This window comes from Larimichthys crocea, chromosome XV, assembly GCF_000972845.2.
Source record: "Larimichthys crocea isolate SSNF chromosome XV, L_crocea_2.0, whole genome shotgun sequence".
NCBI classification, from domain to species: domain Eukaryota; kingdom Metazoa; phylum Chordata; class Actinopteri; family Sciaenidae; genus Larimichthys; species Larimichthys crocea.
The window spans coordinates 16,521,317-16,534,994 of record NC_040025.1 but is presented as its reverse complement, the minus strand read 5'-3'; the positions used below and the strand labels follow the sequence as shown (position 1 = coordinate 16,534,994).

Below are 13,678 nucleotides of genomic sequence, written 5' to 3'. Positions count from 1 at the left end.
TATAACTTGAGTAATGTAGCCATAAATAAGTTCCTGCTCCTTTCTTACTTGTTTACACAGAACAGACGAGAGAAAATCTAGAGCTCGAATTATGCAGGCGTGTGCAGAAAAGACAGAAATTTATTCTCGGTGTATCATAATATATGAAATCAATTATTAAACAAACTAATAACTCAAACAGCTCAGTACTGATTCTTCTATAGCCCTTCTTCTAATGGTGACAGTGGAGACTGTGTGAGTCACAGTGAAGTCAGAGCAAGTGATGTGATGAAGCAATGCACCGAACAACAATAATAATAAAAAAAGGACACTTTCCATCAACATAATGCATAATGTTGAAATTTTAGGTGAGTGTGAATACTAAGGGGAACAAATCAAGAAGAGAATAGGGAGAGAGGGAGACAGACAGCTGAAAGACATGCGCATATTTCAATATTAATCACCTCAGTAATATTTTAACAGGCTTTAAAAATCCAATCCTGAGCATATTGCCTCTGACTGTTGGCAATGATTATCTGCCCCATGCTGTCCAGGACCTCTGAGCACTGTTCTAGCAGGCCAGACTAACTGACCTGCAAACTGGGACTGACACAGCATTTAACTCGTCCCTGCCGCTGCTCAGCTATACCAACACTCCCAAATGGAAATATCACAGGCCATTGCTCCCCAGAACCCTCCACACCCTCAATTTCCCACTAAATCCAACCTATCCTTGGAAAACCACCTTTAAACTCTGTGATTATACGTCTCCCCATGTCTGGTGGGATCAGGTCAGATGATCCGTACATTGCCAGACAGTGGTCATCATATCTGAGGAGAGAAAGGTCGAAGGGGTGGTGGTTGATGAAAAGAGAGTCATCAATACTGTATGCAGACCTCTTCCCCTTGCTCCCACTGCTTCGACCATTAAACTTTAAACACGCCGATCTGCGATTGTGCCTGTCAGACAGGTGACACAGGACTCTAAGGAAATTATGATATGAGCTGAAGATGTTTCTGAAATGGGAGGTGTTAACCAGTGAATGTGACTTGGTGGTAACAAAAAATGTAAAACTGTAGAATAATTGGGGCACAATTTAGCCCCCATGGCTTCACATTTTTCCCTACTGTCATTGCAACAGTGTGAAAATGTTTATATAAGAATGAAGAACGTGGCTTCCCATTACTAATGGTGCAAAAACTCTTTGTGTATGTACACCTGCATATGTCTATGTGTGTGCACATGTGTTTGTGTGTGAAGGAAAAAGAGCAGCACAATGTGTGGGGCAGGGTGTCTCACTAATGAGGCTTTATAGCTGTGGGATGCGAGTCACACACACAGACAATGGTCAGGGGAACATTTAGTGTCTCCTCTCCATTCCTCACACATCATGCTGAGGCAGCTTTTACTTAGTCACCCTCCTCTGTCCTCCCTTTGCCAACACAGAAGATGAAAACATCTGCCTTCGTTCTGCAACGCTTTATCAAACATTTTGCTTGCACAGAGTTTGCCTCTAACAACAGGTGAATGTCAGACTAACAAGACACAGATGGGAGGCATCAGTGCAGTCTAGCCCTCATTTGTATCAGCTGTATTTGAAAGGTATTTATTATGCCATCTCATTTAAAAAAATAAAATATAAAAGAGAAATGAATGTTGGCACTCAATACATGTTCCCAATAATTAAATATCAATACATTTGGCTTTAAATTAGACTACAAATAAAAATACTGGTATGATTTAAAATGGTGAGAGAGAAAAAAGGGAGGGAGAGATAGATAGAGATAGATAGATAGAGAGAGAGAGGGGAGAGAGAGAGAGAGAGAGAGAGAGAGAGAGAGAGAGCTCTAACAGGTGTCGACTAGGACTACCCATGGACGAAACACTGCGATAAGCGATACAGTGGACAGCCACTCTGGATGGAAGCATCGGATTGCCGTGCGTCCCTCATTTGGAATTGCGTCAAAAAGTGTCCACGCAGGTATTTTCTGGGCATCGTTTCCTCTCAAGTTAGCGGCATTTAATCTCCATTTTCTACCTGGAAAAGAAAAGAGGGGATTAAGCGCTGATTAAGAAACTCTCATCACTTTCCTGGCATCTCCTGCGCACCCGTCGGCTTTTCGGCTCTCCATTTGGCACTCCAGCAGTCCAAAGTCCTTCAGTCATTGTAGTGGGACGCGGACTGAGCTGATGCACTGAGAATTTTACCCTCCGAATAAATAATTTCGGATTATAAAGAGCAGACGGTGAGTTTTTCTTTGTCTTTTTCTTTGAACAGTTTTAAATTTAACCAGAAACATGACGCATAGTGGGTAATCATGTTTTATGTAATTTATCAATCACCTATGAAAAAAAATGCTGTGTTAAATTCTTATCATTATTATTGTTGTTAATTATTGTATTTAGAATTTTATAAAATCTTATTGTGATATTTGTCTTTATAATTTCATTTTGAACTAAAAATAATGCAATTATATTACACTTAAATATAATGTAGAATTATAATATTTATAATATATAACAGTGGTAAATAATCTCTTTTTTCTTTTTTGCTAATATTTCTAGATCCAGATATAAAGAGGAGGACTCTTTCAAAAGCACACCCAGGCACACCCAGACAAAAGTGTTATTGGTTTTCTGTAAACCACACCTTTTTATTGTGGACAGTGGAAACAAGATAAAAGTGTGGGGGTCATAAGATGATTGTGTCAGGAAAAGATCTCTGATGAACTTTTGTCACTTACAGTCATGGAATTAAGTGAGACATCTACATGAAGTGAACTCCTTTGCTCTGTAAGGGGGGGCTTGAAAGAAGATTTTTCTTTAAAAAAACAAACAAAAGAAAAACTGTAAATCACACTTTACCCAAGAAAACAAACAACACCTCCACTCCTTCCTCAATGAGCTGAATTTGGCATCAGCCCTCATTTCAGTATACTTTTAATAACCATGGATTCTGTTTGATGCTGAAAATTTCAGCTGGAGGACAACGGCCAAAGTCAAAAAAGGTGAACCAGACTTCATCAGATAAATTATGTTTTTTGTAATGTGTCACCATAAATCTGAGACATCCAGATTTTTGTGTTTATATTCTTAAACACTGTGGTGTGTAAAGGTCTTTTCAACCATAGGCTTCCAAATATCTTCTTCCTGGTCCATCGGACATCTTTATTGTTTCTGTAGGATTCTTGCATCTGGTTGTTTTTTCCCCCTGGCTGTCTGCCATTTTGCGTTCTCTCCCATACTTAGCCCAGTGGTGCACTTTTTCCTCCAGTCCTTTACACATCCTTCTTCACCTTTTCATACCATACTGGTTCTCTGAGAGGCTTCATCCTGGCCGGCACCATTCCAGCCAAGGGGGAAGAGGACTTCCTGACGCTGGCCGCCTCGCGGCTCAGCCGCAGGAAACGTGTTATTGGGGCTGCTGTAGGTGTTGCCATGGTTCTAATACTGTTGGTGGCCATTCCCCTGTTGGTCCACACAACCAAAGGGAGGAACACCGGAAATGCAGGGAGCCATTATGAAATGCTTGGAAGCTGCAGGATGGTATGTGACCCCTACGCTACGTCTCAGCCTGGTCAGGAGCTGACAGCTGTATCTCCACCGCCCCAGGATTACTCTGGGAAGAAGATAAAGTCTGGGCTTCGTGGGCCCCCAGGTGTTGCTGGCCCACCAGGAGCACGTGGACCCCCTGGAGAGCCAGGCAAACCAGGACCACAGGGCCCCCCAGGTCCTGGTCCTGGTGGCTATTCTCCCTCACTCTACACTCCCAAAATCGCTTTTTACGCAGGGCTACGCAAGCAGCATGAGGGGAATGAAATACTGAAATTTGATGATGTGGTGACCAATGTCGGTAACTACTACGAGCCCAGCACCGGCAAGTTTACCTGTCCTCTGCCTGGCATCTACTTCTTCACCTACCATGTTCTAATGAGAGGTGGTGATGGGACCAGCATGTGGGCAGACCTGAAGAAGAACGGACTGGTTAGTAAAAGTGTGTGTGTGTGTGTTTGCGTGTGTGTGCGTGTGTGTGTGTGCGTGTGCGTGTGCATGTGTGTGTGTGTGTGTGTGTGTGTGTATGACAGAGGGTCTGTATGTATGTGTTTGTATGTATGCACACACACGACCATGCGACAGATTTTTCTTTTTTTCACTGTTGACCATCCTGTGTTACCATTGACTCACATTCACCTCTGTAACATTGAGCTCTTCAGATTCAGAGCACATTCCACTTAGCAGGTGGCAACATGACAGCCAAAGAATGAAATAGAAATCTTTCTCCTCATTAAGGGGAATTCATGCTATACACTCTAAAATCACAGCTACAGATATTTGCATTCCCACATGTACTGTAGCTAAATGACAAGTGGCAGAATGCAGACACCGCCACCAAAAGGAACAGTCTAATTAGTAAGTATCATACACAGAGCTTGATTATTGCCTAAACAGAAGTGCAAAAGAGCACCAGAGAAATGTCTGTCAGTACGTGGACTAGTCAGTTTACACCTCGGCTAAATAAATAATGAATATAAAATTGACAGTCCACTCATCCACTCCCTCATTCCCCAGACGCTAATTAAAGACAGAGGGGCTGATGGGGGGGGGGGGGGGGGGGGGGGGGGGTTGGGAGAGGAGAGGAGAGGTGGGATAAATCACAGGGATTTCATCAGAGGACTCCAAATTCAGGAAACATTCTTCAAGTTGCTTTTTACATTCATTCATTCATCAGGAACTGCAAATGCAAATGCTCGCTTCTCAGACCTCACTCTTCAGACATGTAGTGTGCCAAGGACTGTTTAAATAAGTGCACACAGGCGCATGTATGCTCATACATACTGTGTGGTCCATCACAGCTTGTAAATAAGGTTTATTTAGACTTCATATGGTGAGATGTAAAACTAAATGTTTAAAATCATTCTTCATTACCATTGCATTATTCTTTGATGATATAGGCTGGAGACCACAAAAGTGAATATGTGTTTAAGGCTGCCTACCAAATGTCCTATATTGTCATTCAAGTCATCTTAGCCTGCTTAATAATTTACACACCTTAGATTAGATCTCTGAATACCCAGTATACTTTCCTCTCCTAACCCCACCCTAGCTTGTTCATTGATTTCCCATTAATTATCTTTTCACTCAGCTCAATCATTTAACTTTCGCCCAGGTCCATCTGACGCCCGTCAGGTGGCCTCCTTAAAAAGTTCTGTTATAGAGAGCACTCACCTAACAGGGATCTACCCAAACAGAGCTGCTGCTAGATGAAAGTGGAGTGTAAATGAAGTGCTACAGAATGCCTGATCATGTTTGGAGTTATTGAAGCCCTGAGGCAGGTGGGTATTCTGTCTGTCAGTCAGTGGCTAGGGTTTACTAAATGGGCGCTATGTCTGACAAGTTGTAATCCTGTCTATAGAATCAAACGGCCTGTTTTACCATTGCCGTAGGTGCTGAGGCTTTATTGGATATTTTGTCTACCCATTGGGTTTTTTAACCCAAAAAAGCCATAGCCACAAATGTGTACCCCTGAGTTGTAACTTTTACACCTTACAACAGATAAGGCAATTTGTAACCTTGGCTTTGTTAGGCAGCTAGTCCAAAAAGATTCAGGACTCAGACAGTTTCAGTGAGAATGAATGAAACACAAGAGACTCGACATGACAGGGGCATACTGAGACGTCCACTTGGAGAGAGTGAAATGGGAGGAGAAAAACAAGACAAGTGAGTTGATGGGAAGATCAGGGGTGGAGCAGAGGAAGATAGATGACTTAATGGACGTGTGGAGACAGTGGACTGGTAGACGAGGCATCAGGGAGGCTGGTGGTGAAGGCCAGGATGAGATCAGGCACGATGACCAATGGACACCCACTCAACGCGTCTCGGCTTGACAAGTGATCAAGGACAGCCAGAAAGAGGGACAAAACAGGTTTACAAATGGCTTCAATTCCAGACAGAGACGTTTTGAAAGCAGTAGATGAATTAATTTGGCGGACCAGTATATTTCCTCTGGGATTTTCTTTTTGATGTATAACTCATGTATCTTTGCTAATGATCTTTAAATAGGCACATGGTATTGGCTGTTGGACTGTGACTTGTGTCATGTGACATGAGTGTGGAGTAATGCGATGCCAGGATCTCAGGAGGATGTGCTGACTGTGGCAGGGTTTCCATGGGATTCCTATAGATCCAATACCTATTACCTTCACTAAATCCCCGCTCTGTAAAGCCTACCTGCTCACACCTCAATCTAACTTTCACAAATCATTGCAGCATGACAGGGCTTCAGAGTCAGGGGATTTGTGATTGAAAGTGGGGTCACACTTCAGTTGCTTCCATGTTTGGAATGCGACTGTAATTGACCTACAGTACAATTACAATTTACAGTGCTCAACACTGTTACACCTTATTTTTGATCAGCTGATTGTTCCCAGTTGTAATATTCACACAGTTAGGAAATAAACAGCACACATTCCCAAATTTGATAACTCAGTTTAGGAAGATGATCCATATTATATTTTTATGATACTTAATAATTGAATATTGTTTTTTTCCCCCCAGACAAATAGTTATGAACACACTTTTCATCAGTGTCACTGCTATTATAATTTAATCACTCTACCTGTAATTCCTTGTCAATGCTACATGAGATGTGTGCCACTTAATATTCCAGCTTGGTAGCAAATATTATTAACACAGTCTTTGCTAATATTTCCATGCTTTATGCTGTGATCTATATTATTCTATTACATTGCACACATGGTGCACCAGTGTATATGTTTATTAAATATTAAATATAATGTGCAGTGTAGATGAATAGATACTGTCTCAGCTCCCAGTTAATCTCACCCTTGTTTTTTCACCTGTCATAGACTCTTTTAATAGCTCAGTTAAAGGTCAAGTTATTTCACACTATAGTGTTAAAATGTCATCACTCACTGTAATGACTGGTACCTGTATTAACTTCCAGAGTACAGAGACATAGATAGGCTACAGGTGAAATATAATTACCCTCAGAGCGAGAGGCAAAAAAGAGTTAGATACATAGCAGGATTTATTCAAGTCAAATGTTGTCTTTTTAGTCTGTAAGATAACTAAATACAATATCATACTTTGCCTCTGATGAAACACAGAAATTAAAACAAGTTGTTCCCTTTCATACTGTGTGCAGGTTTGACCATTATAATGCAGCAGTCTACAGACTGTAATACTGACTGGCAGGTAATAGCAATCTAAGGTATGGTTCAGTGCTACAGTCGCTTGTCACCATGTAATCCCTGGGCTCCCAGAGGAGAGGGAAAACCTATTCAATAAATATTCTATTTCCACAACACCCCCTCTCACCCGTCCCAAACCCTCCTGCCATGTGTTGGAGTCCCTTAGGTAAGTTTAACAGCTACTTTTCTATTGTCTCCGCTCTAAGAGGTCAGTATATCACAGTGAATGAATCCTGTCAGTTTTATTACCAGTGGAGCACAGCACCACAGATAAAAACAAGACTTCATATACCACCACCACATCTCCCTGGTCTCACAAAACAGCCTCGCTTGATCAGTCTGTTACTCTAGGCACCCCCCCTCCCCTTTCCTCCACCCTCTGGCCCTTGTTTTTGTTTTTTCCTCCCTCTCCCTTCTTTTTGTCTATCCATGTCTGTCTTCTGCGCTGTGGCTCCACTTGTACAGAAAATGACAATGCAGTTGCTCCCCCACCGCCACCACCACCACCCCTCCCTTCTCCTTGCCTGTGGCCCCCTCTGCTCCCAGGCGTGTTTATTGGAGGCCCTATAATGAAAGGGCTAGGCGGAGACAGAGACAGCCACAGGCAAGCCCTGGGGGCCCCTGCCTCACGGCTCACAACCCTTCCAGCTCCAGGATCAGCGCAGAGTGCTGCCTGGTTCACACGGATCAGTCTGTGTCCTCCAGCCGTATCCATCTCCTCTGTCGGCTTCCTGTCCTAATCCCACCATGGCTCCCTTATGCCTCTCTGTCTGGTATCTGCATTAATCTTGCATTATTTCTTCACACACAGAAACATCAACTGAAGCACCAATGCATGTATCACACATATTGGAAAAATGATCTCCACACTGAGTGATGAATATTATTCTGTCGTACAAAATTCAACTGCACTTCAATGCATTAAGTCATGAGTATCCAAAAAAGGCCTGTGTGCAGGGGGGGGGTTACACTGTTTGGCCAAAATAATGAGCAAGATGACATATGCCGGGTGTCGATAGGAAGTCACAACAGCATCTCTGTCAGCTGCAGCCAAAGATGCAAATGTGATATTGGCTGTCACTACACATGTCAAGCAGAACAACAATATAACCTTTACAGATGACAATGGATTGGTATCGTGTTTTGACAGATGGTCTTATGAGGGCCTAAAAAGGGTAGATTATAGTTTAATTACACTAATTGGGTAGCAAGGGTACTGATCTTTTTTTTTTTTTTTTAATATGCGTCTCACAAAGGGAGATTAGATCTTTCTAAATGCTAATTAGACATTTTATACACAAATGAAATTTCTTACATATGTATCGGTAGATATCTATATAAGTGCCTAATACATAGCATAACAGATACAACTATAAAGAATGTCAGATTAGAATATTTTAAGATTTTAATAATAATTAGTTTAATCATTTTAAATGATTTTAAAATAATAGTTTATTCAGTTAGTTATTAGTTTATTTGTCAACCAGTCGTTTTTGCCACTCAGTATTCCGATTTTTTTTCTAAAACAACTAATGATGTTTTGGTTTTAATCAAACAAATTAGCAGTATAGAAACATCACTTTTAGGGGACAGTAATGCAATGAGCACACCTATATACACACCATATATGAGTCACATACTGTACTAGTTTTACTCAGTACATGATGTTTCCATGAAACACAAATTAAACTGACTTAATAGGACTTTATTGATGCCTTGGGAAGAAATGCACCTTACCACTATACAGACAGGCAAAGAGGTTATGAAAACAGATAAAGAACAGAAAGAAATTAAAGAGGTGACATAAAAAACCTATATGCAATATATGTTTTACAATACCTTGTAGTTTTATAATAACCAGGTCTCTGGTTGTTTGTGCAGGCATGTCTTTCACTTCTTCATGTCCCTGACAGTCTTTGTCATGTCTAGACAGACTGAAACATACTTTCACTTCAGCCCTTGCTGAACCAGTGTTTTTTTTTCTTTTGTATTTTTTGTTTAACTTTCCCTGCATAATGTGACTTACAGTGCACACTTATCCTATGTTTAAGAGAAAAGCTGTGCTGTGAGAAATTTAGCCATTTTAAAAACACCCCTGCGGGCGACAGAATTTAATATCTAATGAAACAAGACATGTCATAGTAGTGTAGCAATAGCTGTGGTCGGATTTACTGTGTGGTTGTTGAGCTGTGAGGCCTCTGGAGAACTACTTCTCTGCTCGCTTAATCAATCTAGTTTAGACTGGACAGGGACATGTATTTCACTGGCTACCAACATGCTGCATGTTAGATGGGGCATCCATGAGCTGCATCTCATTCAAGAAGAACTACAGACAGTGTCCAGAAAATTGACCACAACTTCAGGGTTGATAGATGGTGGACAGTGTGCTCAGACGAGGACAAAATGGATTGGTGCAGGGGGAGAAGAGCTTTTTTTTTAGTTACAGTAATTCAGGCTCTGCTGCTCAGCGATTGACTGTTTTCAAATTGATGCATACTCGTTGGGGAGATAGGGGCCCCAGTGATGGGAATGACATGATGGTAGTTGGGTTGCAGATCATATTCTGTGGCTGTCATGGAGATGTGCGTGGCTTGTCTGGCTGCTGACACAGATTGAGTGCTCCAACCATAGATGGACACTGAGCCAGACACAAGGCCACTGATGGCTGACATATGCCTGATGATTGGAACGGCTACTCCAGAATTATTGATACATCCTACTTAGGAGGTTTTTAGACATCCAATCATCCATCTATCTATCAATCTATCAATCTCATCTATGATAGGGCTTGTGAGCCAGATGTGGCTCTTTTGATGACTACATCTGGTTAGCAGACAGGGGTGAAAGTAAGCTGGTGCGGTCTGGTACTGAGTAAAACAAACAGTAGAGGTACGCAGTACCAGGAAGATGAGAGAGCGGCTGCCTGCTATAAAGCTCTCATCAGAACAAGTCACAGCCGCACTCTGGGTCAGAAAATAGATCCAACATCTAGCAATATGCAGTCTTGAAAACTACTTTGTCCGTTTTAAAAATTCCTTTTATGTGTTTCAGTCCATGCTGGACGGAGCCTTGGCCGGGCATCTCCCTCTCCCCCTCCCATGGGAGAGAGCCCGGTGGTCTCCTCTGCACCCAGCCTTCGACACGTATACCACACGTTTAATGTCTTTACGTTTGTTGCTAAATGTCCCAATTAAAATCAGTAGAAGAGTAAGCAGTTGTGTTTCGTAACAGCTCGGAAAAGAAACTGCTGATGAGCTAACGAAGCTTCACTCAGCTACACAGCGGTTGCTTTGGGGATCGGTGCATGATCGGGACCATGCAACCATTATTATTGGTTAGCTTCAGTATAACAACGTTATTAAAATGAATAAATTCAGAGACCTATTATACTCTGTATACTTATTAACCTATATATGGTTGGTCTTAATGAAAAATGCACGCATTCATTTGTATTCAGTGTTAAAAAATATTATAAGGCTCTCACGGAAATACATTTTAAATATGTGGCTTTCATGGCTCTCTCAGCCAAGAAGGTTCCCAACCCCTGATCTATTAGATATTTTAATAAAATTTATACTGGAATTTGAAATGGCTGTGCAGCAAAATTACATAGCATTACAGAATTACATTTGATTACATGGTGGGCACTAACTTAAACAACATATACTTGGTATGTTGCTCATAGAATTAAAAGTACAAATCCTGTTTTCCCTACAACTGTAAGTCAATCTAGGTATGTGTATTTAAATGTCTACAATGAGTAAACCCAATTAAATGTGTTAACAAATAAGTAAAGATCCACTGCTGCTGGATCAATAAGACCAAACTCACACAGCATGCAAATGTGAAACTGTCTGACTTCGGCATAGCCACTCAATATCATGCATATTGAACTGGCCTGGGATCATAAGCAACAGGTCAATAGCTGGTGTGGATAGTGATGCTGTTTCTCAGCTGAGCTTCCCTATAGACTACCTGTTGTCCCCAGTGAGTCCGCTTATCTCCACAACCCAATCAGATCTCCATCCATGGTCCTTTGGCTTGAGCTCCAGCCACAGCTGATCAATAAGAAGCAGAGTGGCTGTGTTCTCAGTCCACCTCTTGGGTCACAGGTCACATCCCCATCCATCTGTTTATGCAGCATGAATGTAGAGGTGATGTCATGCTCATGAGTATCTCATTTGAAGGCTGTTAATAATTGATCATGACCGAACATGCAGAAAGAGCAGAATGAGACATTAGTTTTAGTTTAAAAGTGTGGTAGAGTTTCTGGAGCTGATGACTAAGTGGCAGTGACATTTGCTTGTTCACTTTCGCCTATGTTCTAATTGTCAATGCATATGTCCTCTGTGGGTGACAGGTAAGAGCCAGCGCCATCGCTCAGGATGCTGATCAGAATTACGACTACGCCTCCAACAGTGTGATCCTGCATTTGGACGTGGGCGATGAGGTGTGCGTGCAGCTGGACGGAGGGAAGGTCCACGGAGGGAACACAAACAAGTACAGCACCTTCTCCGGCTTCCTCATCTACCCAGACTGAACCTGAACCTCTGATCCAACACACACATAGACATATTCACACTCACACAGACATGTATGTATGCAAATTAATGCAAACACACACACACACACACACACACACACACACACACACACGCACACACACACACACACACACACACACACACACATACAGACATGCACATGAATAATGACTGCATGTGCACAAAAAATATACACACACAAATTCAAGCAAACACACACACACACATACATACATACACTCACACACACACAGACACAAACAACGGACTACAGAGGTGTGGATGGAGTGAAAATCTGAGATAAGTGGAATTAAGTGGAGTCGTGTGATTTTGAGCCAATCATCATGAGCAACTGCATTTATTGGCGCCCTTTGTGTGCAAATATGAATTTCAGAAGATGTACAGTATAGGTGCACATAATAATTGCACGTTGTGACTCTGAAATATCTAAAATACATAAATGTGTTCCATATTAACTGACATTGTGAGAACTAGAATATAACAAAAATCAGTCTAATTGTTTTTTACTGCAATAATGGTGTTGAGGGTGCCATTAACTAACATGACTAAGCTGAGGCAAATGCACCTACTGTATTCCAGTCCATACCTTATATCTCTCTGCTCTCCATTCCAGTGACCTCTGACTGAATTGCCTGCCTATATTTTGCAGCTCATCATTGTACAAATATTTTATTTCCCTCAAGTGAATTATGCCAGCTGAAATGAATTAAATCCCTGTTGTGATTCACCCTGCACTGGGGCAGTACTGATTAAAATGTGGACATCTGCATAGACACAGATGTTTGACCTTTGTTTCCTGTTTCCATTATGATGCAGGATATCACACAGTGAGACAAAACAAAACATATTCATATTACAAGGCAATGCATTTTATGGATGGCACTTGTGTATGATGAAGTTTTAATTGCCAAGTGCATTACCGAACAAAATCTGTGCGCGTGTGTTGTGGGTATGTTACTATGTATGAATGGATGTATAGATGCTGTAAGATAACGAGGCAGTGAAAGTAACAGCTGCAGTGTTTTATTTACATTAAATGTTGTATAATATATTACAGACACGTTGCTGTAATTACACTGCCATACCTACTTAGTACTTTATTTTTGAGCAACCCTGTCAAAGTATCATCATATATATATAAACACAGTAATCCTGGGTTGGGCTATCTGGTATGTTGAATAGGTTGAGTAGATAATTGCTATTAAAATATATATCCCTACCTTGTCTGTGTACTTGCACGTTGTTTTTGGCGTGGTGGAGGTCGGGGCTGAATAAAGGCATGTATGTTCAACAGTCATAAACACACACAGACCCTTGTTCACTTTTAATTTGGAGATGTACTGACTGTGAGGAATTGGATGTATGACATGGCAGCGTGGACTCAGAGCTGAGATCGAAGCAACAGTGGCTGACCACAGCCACTGCCTGCTACAACATGGATTTCCAATATGTCTTAAGACTCTGTCTAAGACACAAACATTAATACCGCTATATTGATCTCAGCTTATAATACACAGAGGATCTACAAAATCCAGCCATTTTAAATGTAACAATATACTGGTCAATTGTACAAACAAACCAAATTGGTTCAGTGTTCAATATGGTTTGACATTGTTTTATCAGGGTTTTGAACCAAGATAATTTGTTGGTGATCCCACCAATAACAAGAAACACAACCAGGGAAGTGGAGAAATTTTCCTCAAATAATATTTGTAAATTTCTCTCAATTGATTGATAATCCTACTGTGATATTTATTTTATAAATCCTGCATTTATGAGTGAATTTATATTTCAGAATACATCTAGTATATTTGCTCTACGGGAAATAGAATACCCAACTTACTTAGCTCTTAAATTGAATCTTAAATTTGATTATGATCAAACTAAGTTAGCCACTAACAACTATTTTCTTGATTAATCAA

At 41.1% G+C, this 13,678-nt stretch overlaps 1 protein-coding gene across 1 annotated transcript; it reads left to right on the top strand.

Moving 5' to 3' along the window:
- The first annotated feature begins 3,233 nt into the window (after positions 1-3,233).
- c1ql4a (complement component 1, q subcomponent-like 4) lies at positions 3,234-11,811 on the top strand. Its single transcript, XM_027288696.1, has 2 exons — positions 3,234-3,964; positions 11,552-11,811. The coding sequence occupies exons 1-2, from the start codon at positions 3,419-3,421 to the stop codon at positions 11,729-11,731; spliced, it is 726 nt and encodes a 241-aa protein (XP_027144497.1). The 5' UTR covers positions 3,234-3,418; the 3' UTR covers positions 11,732-11,811.
- The last annotated feature ends 1,867 nt before the right edge of the window (positions 11,812-13,678 follow it).